Source organism: Nelumbo nucifera, chromosome 3, assembly GCF_055504915.1.
Source record: "Nelumbo nucifera cultivar China Antique chromosome 3, China Antique-T2T, whole genome shotgun sequence".
Classification (NCBI taxonomy): domain Eukaryota; kingdom Viridiplantae; phylum Streptophyta; class Magnoliopsida; order Proteales; family Nelumbonaceae; genus Nelumbo; species Nelumbo nucifera.
The window spans coordinates 43,754,352-43,775,495 of NC_142651.1; the positions used below are offsets into that span (position 1 = coordinate 43,754,352).

Below are 21,144 nucleotides of genomic sequence, written 5' to 3' on the forward strand. Positions count from 1 at the left end.
CATCAGAACTCCTGGCAGTCCCCATGCCCAGAGATTTCAAGCTCCCACCTTTGGACAAGTATGATGGGTCCTTCGACCCCAACGACCACGTTGATGCTTTCTAGTCCCAAATGCACCTCGCCAGGGCCAGTGAATCGTGCATGTGCGTGGCCTTCACCACCACCTTCAGGGGGTAGCCCGCACTTGGTACAGGAACTTGGCCCCCGGGTCGATAAGATGCTGGGCCCAGTTTGTGCAGGTCTTCACCGCACACTTTGTCACTAGCAAGCGGTGCCCCGGAACAGAGGAAAGCATCTTCGGAGTAGTCTAGAGAGAAGGAGAATCCATCCAGGGCTACATCAAGCGGTTCAATGAAGCGTGCTTGCAGATACCGCGATTAAACTCCGTGGTGTAGCTCGCGACAGGCAATAGAGGAGTAACGCACAAAGAGTTCAAATGGCACATGGTAGCTAACCAACCCGCAACCGTGGCCGAATTCCTCAAGCTCGCGGATAAGTTCATGAGAACAGAGGAAGAAATCAACCAATGGACCGAAAGCGGGAACGAGAAAAGAAAGAGGGAAGGCGAGCCCTCCAACCCAGTCGACAGAAAAAACCCGGCCCGGGAGCCGAAGCTGAACCAGTTGTTCCGAGTTCCCTTAGCAGTTCGGAAGGATTACACGCCGTTAAACATGAGGCGGACCGAGATCTTAATGACAATCAAGGACACCCCATACGTAAAGTGGCCACCTCGCCTAAAGGGAAATCCGAACGAAAGAAAAAAAAATTGTACTGTAGTTTCCATAGAGACCACGGTCATAGTACCGAACAGTGTAATAATCTCTGGGACGAGATAGAGGGACTCATCCATCGCGGATACTTAAGGAATTTTGTACAACATGATAATAATAATAACAATAAGGTAGGTCGGCAAGGGGAGCACAGAAAGGATGCCCACGAATCTAGAAGCAGACCAGCCGAACCTTTGCAGTGACAGCCTCCGGAAGAGAGGCCAGTTTGGGGAACCATCCATGTAATAGTGGGAGGTTCGGTGGTAGCAGGGTGTACTTCGACAGCGGCCCGGACGTCAGTTCGCGAAGCAGCCCAAGAGGAACAGAACCCCCCAAAGAGACCAAAGACTGAAGAGCCGATCTTCTTCACGGAAGACGATGCGCGAGGGGTCCACTACCCCCACGATGACGCGCTTGTCATAAAACTAAGGATCAACAACTTCGATGTCAGCCGTGTACTCGTGGATTCGGGCAGCTCGGCGGACATCCTCTTCAAGTCAGCATTTGACCAGCTACAGTTACAGAAGAGCGAGCTGAAGCCCGCGAACACTCCTCTGGTGGGTTTCGGCGGAGAGGAAGTCAGGCCCCTCGGAAAAATAACAATACCTGTGGAAATCGGCACATGGTCTTGTGCAGTCAGACTCAACCATGATTTCCTGGTGGTCGCGACCCCTTCCCCATACAATGCCAAAATAGGGCGGCCAATTACGCATATCCTGCGGGCAGTGGTCTCCACATACTATTTGGCAATGAAGTTCCCTATTTGGCAATGAAGTTCTCTATAGACTTCGGCCAATTACGCATACTCGTACTTCCAGGCTCACACCGTCATCGTCCTGATTGACAAACCTCTGAGGCAAGTTTTACTCAAGCCCGAGGTTTTCGGTCGACTGACGAAATGGGCCATCGAACTCAGCGAGTACGACCTCCAGTACAAGCCAAGAACTGCTATTAAGGCCCAAGCCTTGGCATATTTTATCGCCGAGTGCATGTTTAGCCTTGAAGCCCTTGAGCCGGTAGAGCTCGAGATCCCCAATTCGGGCGAGCCCGGAGCTCCCAAGCCAATAGAGTTTGAACCCCGTGAAGCAGCAACCAGTGTAGCATCTCTCCTGGTTAGGCCAAACGTGAACTGGGATGAGGAGCCCTGGATCCTTCATGTAAATGGCTCCTCGAATCAGCAGGGCAGCGGGGCTGGAATAGTGCTATGCGGCCCGAGTGGAACAAAATTTGAATACGCACTACGCTTTGAGTTCGCGGCGTCCAACAACGAGGCGGAGTACGAGGCACCGATAGCCGGGTTGAACCTAGCGCGCAAGGTAGGAGCAAAGCACATAGTTATCTGCAGTGATTCCCAGCTCGTGGTCAACTAGGTTACGGGCGAATACGAAGCACGCGAGCTCACTATGATTGCATACTTGGCAATAGTAAAGGAGGCTCTGCTCAACTTCCAGTCACACTTCATCAGGCAAATCCCAATGTCAAAGAACACTGAGGCCGATGCCCTGTCCCGGTTAGCCAGCACGACTCACAACGCCATGAGAACTGTGTACATAGAGGACTTACCTCGGCCTAGCATTCTCGATGGGGCAGAAGAGATCGCTCCCGTCCTTGAAGCAAAGCCAAGCTGGATCGACCCACTCGCGAGCTTCTTGCTAGATGGAACCCTCCCTGCGGACCGCAATGCAGCCAAGAGGGTGCAGCGCCAGGCAGCCAAATACGTCATAATAGACGAACGGTTGTACCGACGATCCTACACGCTCCCCTACCTGTGTTGCTTGCGACTTGTCGAAGCCGAGCTCGTACTCCGCGACACTCATGAAGGTCTATGCGGCGGACACCTGGGGGGCAGAGCCCTCGCCCAAAAGGCACTTCGACAAGGATACTACTGGCCAATGATGAAGAAGCCGTCGAGCTCATCAGAAAATGCGACAAGTGTCAGAAGCATGCCAATATCCACCATCAGCCTGCTGCCGACCTCAAGTACCTCACTAGTCCATGGTCCTTTGCACAATGGGGCATCGACCTCCTGGGGCCATTCCCGCCAGCAACAGGTGGGAGAAAGTTCCTAGTGGTGGCAGTAGATTTCTTCACAAAGTGGATAGAAGTTGAACCTCTGGCAACAGTCATAGCCCGAAACATACAGAACTTTTGGAAGAACATAGTATGTTGCTTCGGGCTACCTCGGGTACTGATCTTCGACAACGGCAAACAGTTCGAGGATATCAAGTTCCAAGAATGGTGCCAAAATATGGGAATTCGTCAGAACTTCACATCGGTCGCACACCCGCAGGCAAACGGTCAGACAGAAGTAATGAACAGAGCCATCCTCTGCAGACTGAAAGCACGACTAGACCGAGCTAAAGGGTTGTGGATGGACGAGCTACCAAGTGTTCTGTGGGCTCACCGAACTACGGAAAAAACCGCCACAGGAGAGACCCCCTTAACCTCACCTACAGCACCGAAGCGGTAATCCCGGCGGAAATCAAAATACTTACACTGCGACTAGAAGGATATGACGATCAGACAAACGGAGACGAGTTACACACCAATCCTGACCTGCTGGATGAGGTAAGAGACCACACGCACATCCGAACAGCGGCCTACCAGCAAAAAGTAGCTCGGTACTACAACGCCAAAGTAAAGAAGAGGAGCTTCCACGTTGGCGACCTGGTTCTCCGTAAGATCATGGTACCCGAACCCGGCGTGGGAAAACTCGGACCAAATTGGGAAAGACCCTACAGAGTAAAGAAAGCACTCGGGGGGGCATACGAGCTCGAAACCTTAGAGGGTAAGCAAATACCCCGAGCATTGAACATCGTCAACTTAAGGCGATACTACCTATAGACCACCAAGCGAAGTGGATAAAATCGCCACCAAAGCCTAAGGGCTAGGAAGCCGAGCTAACAAAAGAACCTCGGCACAGGCAAGCAAAGAAGTCAGCCAAAGGCAAAACGGAGACAACGAACTAATAGGAACATCGGCATCTCAGAGACCACCAAAACAGGCCGCGCGAGTGCGATAACCCGGGCAGGAAATAGACCGAACGTTTGGTCAGTTCGGCAAATACGTTCAGTTTGGGAGAAAGAACAACCAACACTTAACCAAAAGAAAAGTCATTCCATTTCAAAGTAAGGTAGTACATTTCGAAAAAAAAATTACAGGCCCGGAGCTACTTCTTCATTATCAGAAGGCACTTCAACGATACTTGGAGGCCTTGCCTCGCCCTCGGAATCTGGTTCACCATCAGCAGCATTGGCCATCTCCTGAGTTATGCGCGAAGTGAATATGACACTAATATCGAGCTCGGGGTACGTATTCCAGATCATCCACCGGCTTAGCTTGAAACCCCTTCAGTACGAATCCACCATTAGGTCGTCAAAGCTCGGCGAGGCGATGTACTCATCGACAACCTTTTTCTTGGCATCTTCAATACCTTGAAAAAAGATCTATGTCCTCTCCCTAATGTCCTCCTGAAGGTATTTGACCTGATGCTGCAAATCCAGCCTCAGGTCCGCCATGAGCTTCACTACGACTCCCATGGCCTCGGCATCTCTCTGAGACCTCGCCTGCCTGGCCTCTGCAGCACGAGCAGCCGCCTCAGCAGTTCGGGAAGCCGCCTCAGCAGCTCGGGAAGTCATCTCGACAGCATGAAGAGCCTCTTCAGCAGCTCGCGCCTGTCTCGAGCTCCTTTCCACCTGGGCCGCCAAGGCATGGATAAAAGAGTTCACCTACCAAAAAGAACGAGTGATCAAAAGAACGACAGCAAGAAGGATAAAAGCAAAAGAGCTCGATAAAAAGTCTGACTTACCACCATGGCATGAGTAACAGCACGGCAGGCCACCTGGTGCAGAGGGAGATCAGTCCACGCCGCGACCTCCTCGGGGAAAATGGCCTCCTTACTCTTCTGAAGAGCGTAGGTCGGCGACAGCACACTCCTGAATTCCCCTGGGACCCCCGAGCCTGAGGGCACATCTCGTGTATGAGTAGACCCAGAGTAAGTAGGAGCACCAGAGTAGGTGGGAGCCCCCGTGTAAGTAGTCTCAACATACGGGCCCCCTGCCGATTCTTGCATTGGAGGAGCCATCTCGGGCTCCCTGGGCGGATCCCCTGACGGGTAGTCCAGTACCTCGGGCTCCGCATCCCGGGGCAGCTCGGCATGAGTTCGCTTGGCGACTCGCTTCCTCCTCTTCATGCCTTGAAACGAGTGCCCACCACGAGTCCTTCCTGAGTCCATCACACCCGCAAAAAAGAGTTCGGCATCAGAAAAAAGCCAAACATAGCAAAATAGAACCTCCGAGTAAGGAACCTACCCGAACTCAGGCCGGCCGCAATGAGCTTGGCCTCCGTCAGATACTGTTGGCACTTTAGCCCAAGCCGCGCCCATTGCTGGAGGCCCTTCACCGTCTCTTTGTCAAGCGTAACACCGGAGTCAGGGGCGGCCACCCCCCACCCGGTCTAAAACGGCCACCCCAGCACACTTCGCACCCCAAAGTAGTCTTGCTTCCATGTCGGGACTTTGTTAGGAAGATCATGTAAAAGCTTAAAACCCGGGAGAGGAGACAGGTAATACGCCCGCCTACGCCCGGGGAGGAGACCCGCTTGCTTCTTAAGTATTAAGATGGAAGAGAAGATCTCCAAGTCTAAAGGAAAGCCCTATTCGCTAAATAGGGAGATTGTCCCCACCAAATTACGAATGGAGTTCGGGTGAAGCTGGCCGACCGTAACGCCGAAGTGATTCAAGACCTCGACAAAGAGGGGATGGAAAGGCAATCGCAGCCCCGTAGCAAGCTGCTCCTGGAATATCACGATCTCATCAGGACCGTGTACCCAAGGAAAGCTACCCGAAGGTATGAAATAAGCGTACTCCCCAAGCAAATTGTAATAGGTAATAAGGGATTGGAGCCCCTCAGGCGTCATGGTCGAGGGGCCAAACTTGTCTAACGTCCGACCCCGACGAGAGGTGGACGCCAAACTACCCGAGGCGATTCGACCTACGGGTTCGAACTCTTCCTCGAGCTCTACCTCCGGCTCGCTAGGACTATCAGGGGATGCGACTCGGTTCGTAGAACCTGCATCTGACCCACTTGAAGAACCGTCTGAGCATTCCGAGCTAAACATCGAGGAGAGAAGGTGGATTCCAGGAAGGTACTCACCCGGAAAAAAGCTTGAACAAGACTACGGGAACTTGAATGAGCGAAAACCTTGAACGCGAACTGAAAGCCTGGACGCGTGCTGAAACTTAGACGCGAGCTCAAGAGGCAAAGCACAGAAGTGACAAAACGACTGGGCCCCCCACGATTTATACCCACAGTGATCGAAGAGCAACAACACAAATCAAAGCCAATCCGACGGCCTGCAGTCGCGCTGACCGCATGTCCCCTGAGACCGAGATGTGATTGGAGCACGTCTTTTGAAAACTGACAAAGCGCCGGCGCACGTCTTTCTGAAACTGACAGAATGCCAGCGCACGCTTTCAAAATTTGAAAGGACGCCTGTTGTCACGTCTCCCAGCGGCGCGCTTTTTTGATTTTGAAATAAAGCGCGCGTTGTCACGTCTGGCAGCATTTGTAGGCAGGTCGACGCGTTTTTCGTCTTTTGGGCGCTCAAAGAAATTAATCCTAACAACGCACCTCGCGCTATCAGTCAACCGAGATTCGAAGTACGGGACAAATCCACCTGCCACCTTGCGAACTCCCCGCGTCAAGGCAAGACCCTTAGCACGAGGAATGGGGGGCAATTGATGAAGGAAGATTTGACCTGACCTCGTAATCACTCAACACGTGGCAAAGGCAAACAACTCGACACTACAGCGCACCCAGGGCGCAAGCACCAAAGAGAGGAAACCAACAATCCAAACTCCGCACCAGAAGCCCGAACTCCCCACCAACAATCCAAACAAGGAGCCCGAACTCCCTACTAGGAGCTTGAACTCCCTACGAGGAACCCGATCTCCCTACGAAGAGCCCGAACTCCCTATTAGGAGCCCGAAACTCCCTACGAGGAGCCCGAACTCTCCCTTAGGCCTCGAGCCACATAAGGCAATGACCCGAACTGGCCCACCTCATGGCAGTTCGGGACACTTCCCTATCCGAACTCAAGACTTCACCTCGCTCGCCACTCCAACACTTCTCCTCCAGGACGCCGAACTGAACAAATGTACCATACCTGACCCCGATGAGGTCCGTATCCAAGGGCGGCGCACCTGACTGACTTGGGATCTAACGCTTGACAGCCGCACTTCAACGGTCACCTGCCACCGCCACCGTCATCGCCAGTCACAGAGACGGCTCTGACAAAAAGGAGTGACAGTTCTGTCCAACACAGGGGATGACACCCGAATTGGCAAGAACCCAAAGGTAATCATACCCAACCTGACAAAAGCTTAGGAATGAGTGCACTAGGTGATTATAAAAAACTCCCTACCCCCCAAGAACAAAGTACATGAACTTTGCGCCCTTCTGATTTTATCTTGCCTAAAAATTCTAACTTGAGCATCGAAGCCTTCATACCGGGTTTCCCCCAAAGCTTCATCATGAACTTTGCGCCCTTCTGGTTTTATCTTGCCTAAAAATTCTCTCTGTTCAAAGGCAAGACCGTTGACAGCTAAGACCAACCGGATTGCGCACCATCAACAGATAAATGCCATACATTTGTTTGAGGATCATCAAGCATGCAAGGTAACCGAGTAAAGACCACCGAGGAAAAACCATATTTTCGGCAAGAACATGTATATATAAGTAAAATCTAAAATAGTGACAACGGAACACCACAATGCCCACGTTCAAGTTCGTGTCTGTCAAACACAACACAAAGTTCTTATTTAGGTACGCAAACGAGAGAAATCAAGACCCAAGCAGTAGGGCCTAATTAAACATATGGTAAAATCTTCCAAACAGTTCGTCGTCTTGTTCTCTATCCCGCAACCTTCCGGGAATAACTTCTGCCAGATGGAATCTCGTGAGATCGTCCAAGGAACTCAGTGTGGCCATGCCACCCACCAGCCTTCATTGGCAGTGTTTGTGGCTGTTTAACAGGCTGCCTGCCTGAACCAATTGTCATCTGCGCCAACTTCTCAGCCGTATCAGAAACTCCACGTCCAGTTTTGCCTGTGTAGATAGAAGCTGCCAACCAATAAAAGCAAAGTCAATATCGATTACTACTAATGCAGCACAATTTTTTATCCAGATTATCACTTTACCAGTTCATCTGTGACATCTAGGGGTGTCAATTAGACTGGATTTGGTCCAATCCGATCCAGTCCAATGTGAATACATTATGGACCAGGTCCAATACAATCCAGTGAATGTTTTGGAGTAATTTAGACCAGTAAGTACAATTCAATGTGTGGACCATCCCACCAGTTCATCTGTGACATCTAGGGGTGTCAATTAGACTGGATTTGGTCCAATCCGATCCAGTCCAATGTGAATCCATTATAAATGCACCAGGTCCAATACAATCCAGTGAATGTTTTGGAGTAATTTAGACCAGTCCAATTCAATGTTTGGACCATCCAATCTGTTCAGATTCATTTTGATTTAGATTGGTTTAAACCCAAACCCGGTCCATTGACACATTCTTATCTTGTATCAATGGACCACATATTTGCTTAATCCAACCTAATCCAATGTAAATTTGTTACGGATGGACCAGGTCCAATCCAATCTAATAAATATTTTGGACCGGATTGGCCCAATACAATATGTCTTGTTGGTCCGCCCAATAGTGACATCTGACGCAAATACCAAACACCCACATCCACAAAGTCTGTAAACGAGTGCCCTAAGAAAATCCTAATTTAGAGCAACTTACTCGGGCTGTTCCTGGCTGGTGGTCTGTATCTTGGTTGTTTGGCACAGCTCTTCACCGATTTATCATTCTTGTTAGCCTCCTGGATTTATTTAATATGAATGAGAAGAGAAGTTGTGTTACGATCATCCCAAAAATGTCACGACATGCAAATGAAGGGGCAGGGGAACAGAAATTTATGCATACCAGGTTATTCATTTCCAGCTTTCTCTGCACACCTGCAAAAATTCCCATAATTAGCTTTTAGTATTCAATTGAAAAGTACACAATTAACAAGTTTAGTAAATGGCTCATGCAAAGTGCCAACTGGTTGGTTGGTAAGATGTCCAGCTAGTTGTAGCGGAGGCATGGGATCTGCACCAGGGTTGGGGGGATTATGGGTTTGGGGGATAAGCTACCCCGGTTGTGTGGCCCCATGGAGCCAATGGAGCCTAAAAAAAAAAGTTTAGTAAATGACACATCACCACTTCAGAAGAACATTATACACTTGACCCTCCACGCACACACCCCAAAGAAAAAAAAGGAGTAAGCAAGACAGAAGAAGATAAAAGAAAAAGAACATTTCATACTGACCATTCATACCATTTCAGGTTGTTAAGATCGAAGTCAGAATATTTTCAAATTACCTGTGCTTAAAGAAGCATGTAATTTTGCAGAAGAGAAGTTGGTTGGAGGCTTGGTGTTTGATAAAGTTCCATAATACTTCCTAGCACTCTTCTGCTCCAGAGCCCCCCTTAATCCAACTACACGAATTTTATAGAAAAAGTGTCAAGGTAGAAACAATGAGCTTTAAAACAAAACACACAAAAAAATGTAAGAAACAAAAAAGAAAGAAAGGGGAAGAAGGACACAAACCAGAAGGTGGTGTCCTAGGGGCTGCAACCCTCGCACGAAGTGATGGTGGAATGTAGAAGCAGCTCTGGCATATCAAAGGGACATTAGCATAAACCAATTAGAAAACAGGTAAATTCCTCGAACTGAAGAAGATGTGTATCTGAATTCCAAGATACTCAATTTAATAAGGGGATGATGTAACCTGGAAAAAAGGATGTTGAAGGGCCTCTGCAGCTGTCGGCCTTTTGCTGGGATCCCAGGAACAAAGCGACTGCAAATTACACAAAGCATAGTAAGAGTAGAAGAAAATCCTGATACTTCTACCGCATCTCATTTCTTTGATAAAAAAGAAAATCTAGATTACAAAAAACTGAGTCTATGAAGATAATTCTTAAAAAGAAATCACACAATGGTCCTTACTGTTATGAGGTTAATCGCATCCTCACTAGCTGAGGGAATCAGAGCAGAAAGATGGACGCTTGGAAACTGCAAGCAACAACAAGCACCAATATTAGGGTCCTTGATATGTCTATTTCATAGAAACTTACAAAGAAAGTTCAAAAGAACTCAACAGCCAAATCCAGATAGAAAGAGTGCACATCACGGAAGCAAAAAATAAATAAATAATACACAAGATTATAGCACGTTTCCAGCACAAAGGGGTGGGTAAATGTGCAAAATTAAGATTTTGTATGACCTGTGGAAATTTATACTTGATCGCATTTGCAAGTTGAAGTCCCTCGGCCCATGAACTCTGATTTGGACTCCCTATCACACTGCATATTTTGTAGATTTCATCTGCTTCACTGCATCCCAGAAGCAAATTCCATACATGTTATATACTTCAAATAGTGCCACAACATAACGAGGACAGCACATAGAGAAACATATGAGAAAAAGATGAATGATCAAGTACAAATTGATAGACGGTGCCTATTAGGGACTTGGGATCAAATCCCCCATTATCACCAGGGTTGGGGAGTATGGGGCTCCGTTGTGTAACCCAATGAAGCCAAAGAAAAGTACAAATAGATAAAATGTTCTTGGACAAGCCTCCTTAAAAGATTAAATGAACATAATGACTACCTTGAGCCCGGAAAAAGAGGACGGAGAGTAAACAACTCAGCCATTATAGCACCCATAGCCCACATATCTGGAATTAGGACAAAAAAAAAACAACTTCAATGTTAATTCTGTTCAACATTTTTGCCCATGGATTTCTAACTATCATGCCAATTATATACTCACCAACTGCAGCCCCATACATAGATGACTGTAAAAGAACTTCAGGGGCTCGGTACCTGCCACAGAAACATCAAGTGTGATCTATTTATTTATATGTTACTACATTGGCACAACATTAATGGTCAATATGAAGAGTAGCATATTTTATGAAAAGCCAGCACTAACCAGCGAGTTGAGACATATTCTGTATAAGGTGGCTCAGAGCAGATTTCTCGTGCAAGACCAAAATCAGCAATTTTGATTATGTCCTTTGTGACAAGCAAGTTCTCTGCAAATAATCAACCATTGTAAATTGCCATTGCAACCTATATATAATGTCAATGGTTGCCTATAAAAATACTTGTTGCCCATTACAGATATTAAAACTACATTAACAGTAAGTAAGAGAAAGAGGCATTCAGAGGCTCTTCATTGAAGGCTCAAAGAACAGAAAGAAAAGCACAACTCACAAAGAAACTAAATTCAATAAATCACAAAAAAAAAGAAAGAAATATACTCTTAACCACCAAACAAGCTCCAGGAAGACAGTTATGTCCAAATACAGTTTGTTACAAGGGTTAGTTGATCACGTAAAAAAGGATAAAACGTACAAGCACAAGAGATGTAAAAGTGTACAGAAGCCCCTCAAAATGCATACAACCTACACTACAACCAAAGAGCAAAAAACCACTTCAGATGAGAAAACATAGCCAACACATCAAGAGCACCTGAAAACTGCCCACTCACCAAAAAAAGAGAGATGCATAAAGACCATCACTGAACTAGAAAAATGGAACCTCCTAACTTCAAAGCTGAAAATTGAGTTTCCTTATTTGACTCTTCCATCCTACCCATTGCTTTAGAGTTTCCAGGAGATCCCCTGCCGATTTAGCCATAGCTGGGATTAACTTAGGAATCAAAGTATCTTTTTTCTTACCCCACCCTCTCTAACACCATTGAGTCCCCCAATAAGTTCACCTCCAACATCCCTTTCCTCACTAGATATGAACTCTGTATTATCATCTAAAGACTTAACCAGATCTCTGATGCCCTCTCCCTCTAGAACCATTTTGTCTTTGTTAGCCTATGCATCTTCCTCTTCCAACTGCCTGAACACAGCTTCAGAATGTTCCTGATTGCCCAAAAAGAGTAGGCCTAAAGGCTTAACCACTTTAACACTTTGAGGAACCACCAATGCAATACTTATTGACTCAATGCACCTCATCAATCTGAAAGTCCTCCCTATGGCCCCCAAACTCACCCTCAGAAGCAACCGCATCTTCCTTTTCAGCATTACAACAATCACCATTCCGTTCCTCATCCGATACTTTGTTAATCCTGCATCTCCTTGTAGAAGATGCTGCTGACTTCACCTCCCTAGGAGGAATGTCTGCTCCAACAAGAGTCAAAGAGGAAGATGAAGATGTGGATTGTGGAGTACTACCTTTCTCATCCCTTCTCTGCCCACCACCAAGCACAGGCAAGGCTAGACTCTCTGACCAGCAGTTATGCAGCTGAAGAATCCCCAACCAACAGCAGGTTGAACAATGAAGAACCAGAATCAGATAGCTCTCAAAGTGGAAGAACCTTAGATATAGTATCTATAACCAAACATTGAATAAGCTCACCCTCCACGCTCCAGCCATAATATCAAAAGAAAAAGGACACCACTTAACACTTTCTCTCCCATGAATGTACAGAGGGCAGAATTTGACCAAGGCTGCATTAGGACGTCTTTCACATTCATATGAGCCATTTATATTCATTTACCAAAAAAGAGCCATTTATATTCTACTACCATCAAGTTTCTTATTGCCGCATCCAACCACTCCTTGTCAGTTGCACCAATTATTGAATTCAGCACTAACTGTCAAGATAGTGAAGGACGGAGCAGGCATCCTCATATTAACTCCAGCAAATTATCTTGTGGTGATTTCAAGAAGGTTTGTTCAAGATTAGGCAAAGCCAAGCAGAAATTAGTCATGCAGAATTTGAATAAGAATTGTAATTGGCCACACAAAAAATTCAAGGAAGCAAAAGGTGAAAAATCTTTCGCTTTTATACATCTGGTTGTAATCTTTCAACTCCTGAAGATTTACATCTGGTTGTAAATCCTTCGCTTTTTGTTTAATGAAATGAAAGTAATCATTTCTCAAGAAGCCTAGTTTATGCAACATGAAGGAAATAACCCTGAAACAGATAATTGGCATGACCAAAGATGAGAGATAGATATAAAATAAGACAAGAAATTCATATTTCATACCGGGCTTCAGATCACGATGAAAATAACCACGCTGGTGCATATATGCAAGAGCTTGAAATACTTGAAAGCACCAATTCCTCACTTCAGCTTCAGAGAAAACATTTCCCCTGTCTTTCATAAGCTGGTATAGGTTGCATTCCTGAAATGAAACATGTATAAGTTCAACACTGTGCAAGTCATTTAACAATATAACTATTGCATTTTAAGGGCAGTGCTTTTAGCATACCATGTATTCAAAAACGAAGTACAAGATGTCATTTTCTCTAATGACTTCCTTGAGCTTCACAATATTGGGATGGTTCATCTTCCGCAATGACTGCCAGAGCAACAATAATTTATGCATGAACAGAGAGAGAAAATCCAACATTTCAAGGAGAAAGACAAAAATATTTACCTTCACTTCCCTAAGATTTATACACTCCTCCCAAGAATAATACTTTCTTTTCATTTTTTTGATTGCAACCTGTCAAGCAAAATCGAAACATAAATATGGTTATACATAAAAATCTGGAAACAATCTGAAAATATAGGCATGCAGAAAGCGGGAAAATTTTTTATAATAAAAATGACACGTACAACTTCACCAGTCTGCTTATTTATAGCTCTCCAGACACTCCCAAATGTACCATCACCAACTTCTTTAATTATCTTGTACCTGCAACAACCAAAAAAGCTGTTAAACAGAATCCAACTTTACAAATAACCTCCAATTTTTCCCACAAGATTTCAACTTACCGCTCCATTTTGCACTGGCAACACCAAACAGAATTCAAAAGCTTGTGCTCTTATTCACGTAGAGAATGAGGGATAATGGGTGCAATGTCTCGCATTCAAGTTGAAGATTATGTTATGAACAATGGACTTCAGAGTAGCTATAGAAATATAGACAGCTCTCAAGACAAATCCACCATTAACTTTGACAATATATTATGCTTCAGCTCGAACAAACATCCTCCTGATGGAAAGGCTTGAAAGCCTTATTACCCAAAAACTCTAATACCACAGCTCCAATAATATAACCAGGTATAAATGGCAAGGAAGGTTGTGTGGTGTACTGCATCTCGCCACCAATTCAAAAACTCAATCTAACATAAAAGATGTCTTTACCCACTATTAAGATCCTCGATTGAAAGACACTTCAATGTAAGTAGTACAAGAAATTAAACCATTGTACTATTTTATTCCATGTAGAATATCTTCACATATTCTTTAGCTAATATGTATTTTGTCATGCTAACCCGGTGCCGATCGGGAGCAATGACAAAGAAATAGCGAAAAACTACCAAGTCCACGTGGATTGGAGGAAATTATCTACTAGTCAATGTCTAAGAAACTTTCATGTGTTTACTTGCAGACTCCAGCCCTGCATCAAACAAAAGCATGTTTCAGTATGGAGGAAAAAGGCAATTTTCAGAAAAGAAAAATTAGACTGAAGAATTGTGAAATACCTGATAAAATGTTTCTGCAAATGTTGCAAGCCAAAGTTGTGTTGGTAACACACTATTAACAGATAGAAAGTTAGAAACAGAAGAACAATGCTTCATGTTAAAAGAAGATAATAATATTAACAGATGGCTTACTTATAAAAGTTCAATATAGGTCCAACACCAAGCTCAGAAAAAAATTGCATAAGGCCTCTTATAGTGATCATTTAAAGGCAGATGGCCACTAAGTGCAGTTGACAAAGGAAACAAGAAAAAAGTCTCCAAACAAGAGAAACCGCAAATCGAGAACCTCCTGTACTGACAAGACTCCACACCAGTAGCAATTTGACGAAAGGCACACTTGCTCCATATCTTAAAAGAGAAAGGCAAGCCCTTCAGATCAAAGTCGGGCACCACCTGACAGAATGATAGAAAATATTAATGTTCAGATGAGATGAGAATCCAAATACAGTATAACTAATTCATTCACCAAACCTCAAATAGGCCAGCAATTTCAAAAGTCTAGCTTAATGATACTACTACCCACTAAAAATCATATGCCTACTTCTATTTCTTTTTTTTCTAAATGGAAACTGAGATCATATCATATGAGTTACAGTTCTTTTTCATTCTAAAACCAACCCATTTTGTCTGCTGAATTTGTTTAAGAAGCCCAAAGAAATTAGATACTTCATCAATCTCTGCACTAGATATTAAAAAACAACATGCTCCTCAAAAGACAAAACACGATGAAGGCAATGATCATAGTTGTCATAGGCACCTAGGCAGTTCTGGGCAACAGTGGAATGCCTAATCACCAAAGGCAACAGGGTTTTACTAAGAAAAACCTCAAATTCTAGGTTAATTCCCTAGTTTTGCATACCAATCAGCATCATATAAACTAAAAATAACAAATATCTTTACCAATAGCATTATTGTTCCTCTCAAAACATAGCATATCATCATATACCTAAAAAATAATAGCATTTTAAATCGATGAATTTTAATATTTCTAACATAATACTACACTAAGTATTTAAGAAATCAATCGATTGTCAAAAATTATTAGAAACTAAATAAGACTATACTTTTAGAAGTAATAAAAAGAGAAAAAGAACATTGGACAGCTTTTTTCTAAGACATACCTTGACAACTGTGACAGTGACTAAAAAATTCAGGACTCCTTACACCACATTGACTCAAATTACTATTGAAACTAGAACCAAATCAGAAAACATAATAGATAAATTCTGGAACCCTGCCAGACTTGAAAGAAACCTACATAAATCATATGCAAATCTAGAATATGCTAAAATACGATGCCATAGAAAGGGTGAGTTCAAACAAGATCCAACATAAAATGTGATTCCAAAATTCACTATGAATACTAACATCTGTGCCATTAAAATAAGCATTCCTATTTGAGTGATGAGCTACCAATAACCCTAAACAAGCTAATACTCCACTAGAATGCAATCCAGTTGGTAACTTAAAAGTTTGGCAAGGGAGAGGGTTTCAACATGTGATGCTTATAAGGAGAATGATACCAAGGTTACAGAACTAGTCAACTCTGATCAGAGATAGATGAACAACCAAGGTTTGAAACATTTATGGTGTACTTTTAAAGAATGGAATTATTGTAATTCAACTTCCTAAACCACCCCTTCTGTAGAATCACATTCCCATGTGCCACAATAGAAGACATTCTAAAAATAGGTTTTCCAATCAAGTAAGTTGGATTTCTCATATGATCCAGATCATTGAAAAGTTAGATTATTAGGCTCTTTTTTTTGGAAAAATGTAAAGTAATTTATTCAGCACATAAAAAGAGAATTACATCAAAACCCAGACCACAAAGACTGCATGGGCACAAATCATATTACAAACTCATCCAGAAGTATAAGGCTCTTCAATCATGTAAGAAAGGATAATAAGCTACAAATATGAACATTGAAAGTCAGAACATATTACCTATTGGAAAAAAAACATGACTTAATTAAGTTAATGTACTCACATACTTGAGGAAGTCTGGAAGCTAGATGAGAAAAGAAAGAAAGAAAAATAATCCCAAGGAATAGTACGATGGAAGAGTTTGAAACCTTATTCAGGAATAACTATATAGTCTATACCCCTTACTTATTTAGAAAAATGGCACTTAGGCATGGGTTCCTTGGCATCCAAGAGGTAAGTTCATAAAGAACCATAACCCAAAAACCAGCCATGATCAGCTATCATGATAGAATCTCAGCTGGATTGATTCCAATGTAGCTCAAGGTGCTTAAAATTCCATCATGAAGTCAACTCTCATTCAAAACCGGGATAAAAACTGATGATAAATATTCAAAACCACCACAGAAAGGAGCGATAGCCTTCTAAATCATATACCAAGTGCCTGCTCTTGCCATTGCAAGGTGAGCCCACATGGAAAACTTTATAAGTACTGTTTTTCCAAGAAAACAGAAACCAAACTGAATATTTTTCACCCACTTTCTCTCCATTGAAGCTTCTTTTAGTGACTTCTTAAAAGCCACTTTTCAGTGGCTCAACCAAAACTTAAGCCCTCACAAATGGGACTGAACTCTCCCCTGAAACAAGTCAATGCAAACAATATAACTTACAAAATCCCAAGGAGTGGCAAAAGAATAACAAAATTCTAAACCTCCACCGTCATGCAAATCCATAAAAGGCATCCAAAAAGAACATCTAGTATCAACATAAAAAACAAGAACCTCCGCTTATTGACCTTTCACCATGCAAATCTTCAGCCACAAAATTTCCAGTCAGTCCTATTGAAACCTCAGAAATTCAGAGCTTTGATCTATGAAAAATCTCTAGAATTATCAGATATCAAAGACCTTAGGAGCGTACGCAAAGCAAAGATTTCTAAAGTAAAGCCTGAAATGAATGATCAAATTCTCAAAATAAGAATGTCTAGTACTTGTTCATAAATAAAAGACTCATCAACATCAGCACAAACCGTGAATAAAAAGTGGTCAATTCGCAAAATCCAAACACAACGAGAAAACCGCTACAGTTTGCCAATCTCATATACAAGATAATTAAATCCCCATCAAACAAAAAATCGAAAGCAAATTAAACCCTAATATACCCCAAATCGATATAAAATACGAACTCAACCCCTAGTCAGAACCGCACAATATGCAAATCAAATAACGAACCAATTATTAATCCTTGATCCAACATCCACGAGGAATCCAGAAGCCCCAAATGCCTAAAATTCCCCTACAATGAAACCCTAGCTAGAAAGATCGCATTCAGCATCCATCAAGTCTTTAATTCCCAATAATCCGAAACTCTAATGCAAGAATAAGGTAACCATAAAGAATATACAACAAATTCAAACATCCGCAACATCCGAACCCCCAATGACCTAATCTGAACAAAATAAGCAACTAAAGAACAATCAAAAACAAACCAAACCGATGGAATCCAAAAGCAAACCGAACCGATTCTTATATGAAGCATAGATACCTCTAAGCCTAACGGCATAACCTCCCTCGCCTCTGACAGGCAAAGGTCGACTCCAGAGCTCCTTCTCTGCAACCGAAGAACCCAAAACAAACACCAAAATAAAAACTAAAAGGTACCTTCTTCTCTTCGAGGACACGGAGGGTCCTATATAAATCAGCCAGAGAAGGAATAATTATTAAATGACTCGAAGAGAGAGAGAAACGACGAATTTATCGTTCGGGTAACTATCCACTATATCGTGTTCCTACTAATACATATAGCCCGATAACGCTTTTCTGCGTTGGATGGACCGATTGACTCGTTTGAGTTGGAGATGTTTCATGTTTGAGTTGGAGATGGGAACCATCGAATGGATCGATTGACTCGTTTCCGAGTAGGCATGCATGCGAGAAAATAGGGACCGTTGATCGTTTCCTTGAGTTTGGTAGATAGATACTAGACAGATAAAAGAAAACTGTTTCCAAATCCAAAATATAACGGAAAATAATTTTTATTTGAATAAATTATAGGGAAAAAATGACTGCAAACCACGTCAGAAACTCCTATTCTATTAATAGCCCCCCTATAAACCACATCCTACACGGGATTGATGCCAAATTACTATGCGTCAGTGACAAAGGCCCCCCGAACTTTGGCCGTTAGATAAAGACCCCTTCCGTTAATATTCCCTCACTTAACTTCGGAAACAATTCTTATTTAACTATTTAAAATTTTTTAAATTCTTAAATTATCCTTTTTAGGGAAAATTTTACTTTAGTGTCCTAAACTTTAAGTAGTGCCAAGTCAGTACCTGAACATTTAAACGTGTTATTATAGTATTCAAACTTTCAAAAAGTGTCAAATTGATCCAAAACGTTGACATATGTTAATTATTATGTAAAAGGACAAAAATTCCCTTAAGTTCATAACAAGTCATTTCAATCTCAAGGTTGCAAGACACACCTCACTCTTGTTTCTTGTTCATTTTCTTCTCCTCTCGTACTCCAGTATTATTGTTGTTACAGCCGATGAAAAAAGATAACAAGACCCAATTCAAAAATACTGGTCATTGCTGAGAAATTTCACACTTTTGGTCTTTCCTCTGTTTGACTTCCGACCCATACTCTGCTTTTACCTGTAGAAGTTAAGAAGAAACAAAGAATTACAGAAGACGATGAAAGCCCCCCAAGCACAAAAGTCCCAACAAAAGAACTTGTTGACGTCGAAAACCAGGGAAACCTAGAAAAGCATCATGAGTCCTAGGCCTGTTCGTTTGCTCTGAAGTCTGACATCTGAAAGTGCAATAATTACATTAAGAGGTATATTGGTATTGGCGAACTTTTTTTTCCTCTGAACTTTGAATGCAGAGAATGTTGCTTTGAACTTTGAACTCTGAAAATGATCAAATATCTATTTTGACCCCATATATTATAGCTTTTGTTTGTCTTTTTGGGGGTATTATTGAAAAACAAAAATGTGTATGATTACACTTTAATAGATAAGAGATAAGAGGAAACAAACAACCATTTTTCTCTTAAAATTAAAAGATTCCTCTTAAGAGATTAGAGTTAAGAGGAAACGAACAGGCCCCTAGATTCCGAACCGTGGCGGCGATGGCCGGTTGGGACAAAGAAACACTTTTGCTGGCCACTCTCATTGTTGAAGGCACGCTAGACAAAGAATACAAAGATAAGAAACACACCCATTTGCTGTTTAAGTCCCCACAAACTAGTTCGAGAAGGTAAGCCCTTTCCTTTTCCATCCTTTTCTCATGTTTCCCCCTTTAGATTAGATCTTTAGTTGATTCTCCCAGTTTCTTAGAAAACGTAGAGCTCAAAGATGAAGTCTTGCTTCAATTCCTATTGTTGTTCTTAACCTCGATGATGAGGAGACTACCAAAGAAGGTAATGTATCGCTTTTACCTTCATTTCAAAATTTTCTCTTCTACTTTTACTTCATTTTTTTCTTTAATAATCGAGATTCTATGTTCTATTTTGTATAAATGATGTTTGCTTCGCTTGCTCACGCATTTGGGGTCTTCTTTTATGTGTGATTAATCTGTAGAAGACATTAGTCCAGAATCTCAAACACCTCAATCGGTTCAGTCTCAAGGTAGAATACAATGAACAGTGTCTTCTATTTTGAAGGGTAGTTTTGACATTTTTGAAAATTTTAAGTTGCACGGGTCATTATGTGATCAAATAACTAATGGTCGGTTAATGACAGGGACCAAGTTGACACTTTTTGAAAGTTCGAGTACTACAGTGACTCGTTTGAAAGTTTGGGTACACTTGACACTACCCCCAAAGTTTAGGGTACTATATTAAAGTGGAATTTTCCCGGTGAGAAAAAATCACCAACATACCTATAAAAACCCTGTAACACTGTTAATGACTAAATCTTGAACAATGGTTTGGGATACATTAGAATGGCGAGAAGAAATGAAGGAGAAAGAAAGAGAGGATGAGAAATGTCCCTGGGTTGGACGGAGCCCAATCGATCGAGCACTAGATTCTACTACAATCCCAACCACAGGGGTCTCCATTGACAGTCCACGGATGAATTCTTCATGCAAAATCAATTTCCAAAGCTTGGAGCACAAGCTGTCCAAGCAGCTTCAATGGGGGACCTAGAATCAAACACAAAGGAATGGAGAGATCCTACTCTACAAACATCAGGGTACTCCTGTTCTTAATGTTCCAATCTATTCGCTTTGAGGCTCATAAAAGTCAGGCTCTGTTTTCAGATTTGGTCAATTGTGGTGCTTGTTTTTCTACTACTACTAGTGATATTTCAAGAATTCCCTTTCCGAAGTAAGGTAGAATACGACTTAAACAGGAGTGTGCATACTGCAGTGGTCGACCAAGCCTGGTCTAGCCGTCATGGACACCGAGACATGACAGCAAAAAGAGAGAAATCCTTTTATCAGTAGTTTTCATTAACTAATGTCACATTTGGTCACGCATTGGTATGTTTCTGGTGTTCCAATGAACAGAATGATTCTTTCTTTAACCTGTTTTTAATAACGAAGTGGCTAATTGAACTTTCAGGAGAGGAAATGGACCAACTAGTAGACCCGTGCCCGTAAGGCCATAAGAGAGGAGTTCAATATAAAAGAACAAAAGTGTAAACTCAGATCGATATGAGTGAATATAGTTATATAGATAACTCGAATAACAGAGAATGATAATAATTTCATTGATATACGAGCAGGTATATATACATGAGTAAAAAACATGTTACGTAGTTGGATAGAAATACAAGTTTATCTTGATAGAGATTAGGAGGAGATAGAGATAAGAGCCTAGATGTTGATCCATATCGGAGGTTTCGTAGCTTCATTGGTAATA

The 21,144-nt window shown here is 42.8% G+C and overlaps 2 protein-coding genes across 4 annotated transcripts; both read right to left on the reverse strand.

Annotated features, from left to right (window-relative positions):
* Positions 1-4,064: 4,064 nt before the first annotated feature.
* Positions 4,065-5,206, reverse strand: LOC148801164 (uncharacterized). Its single transcript, XM_088899963.1, has 3 exons — positions 5,080-5,206; positions 4,578-4,993; positions 4,065-4,497 (listed from the first exon to the last, which is right to left on the reverse strand). The coding sequence occupies exons 2-3, from the start codon at positions 4,959-4,961 to the stop codon at positions 4,216-4,218; spliced, it is 666 nt and encodes a 221-aa protein (XP_088756089.1). The 5' UTR covers positions 4,962-4,993; positions 5,080-5,206; the 3' UTR covers positions 4,065-4,215.
* A 2,274-nt stretch (positions 5,207-7,480) lies between these two features.
* On the reverse strand, positions 7,481-18,232 carry LOC104612888 (cyclin-dependent kinase F-4). Of its 3 annotated transcripts, XM_088899961.1 has the most exons (20): positions 17,816-17,930; positions 16,709-16,908; positions 14,480-14,740; positions 14,348-14,399; positions 13,635-14,262; positions 13,476-13,554; positions 13,294-13,362; positions 13,126-13,215; positions 12,900-13,038; positions 10,823-10,925; positions 10,661-10,713; positions 10,499-10,565; positions 10,110-10,218; positions 9,833-9,898; positions 9,615-9,683; positions 9,434-9,497; positions 9,205-9,321; positions 8,765-8,796; positions 8,582-8,660; positions 7,481-7,890 (listed from the first exon to the last, which is right to left on the reverse strand). In XM_088899961.1, the coding sequence occupies exons 5-20, from the start codon at positions 13,640-13,642 to the stop codon at positions 7,682-7,684; spliced, it is 1,353 nt and encodes a 450-aa protein (XP_088756087.1). In that variant the 5' UTR covers positions 13,643-14,262; positions 14,348-14,399; positions 14,480-14,740; positions 16,709-16,908; positions 17,816-17,930; the 3' UTR covers positions 7,481-7,681. The 3 variants fall into 3 exon arrangements, with proteins under 3 accessions (XP_088756087.1, XP_010278819.2, XP_088756088.1); XM_010280517.3 differs by lacking the exon at positions 16,709-16,908 and having other exon boundaries at positions 17,816-18,232; XM_088899962.1 differs by lacking the exons at positions 16,709-16,908; positions 17,816-17,930 and adding an exon at positions 17,503-17,715.
* Positions 18,233-21,144: the final 2,912 nt, after the last annotated feature.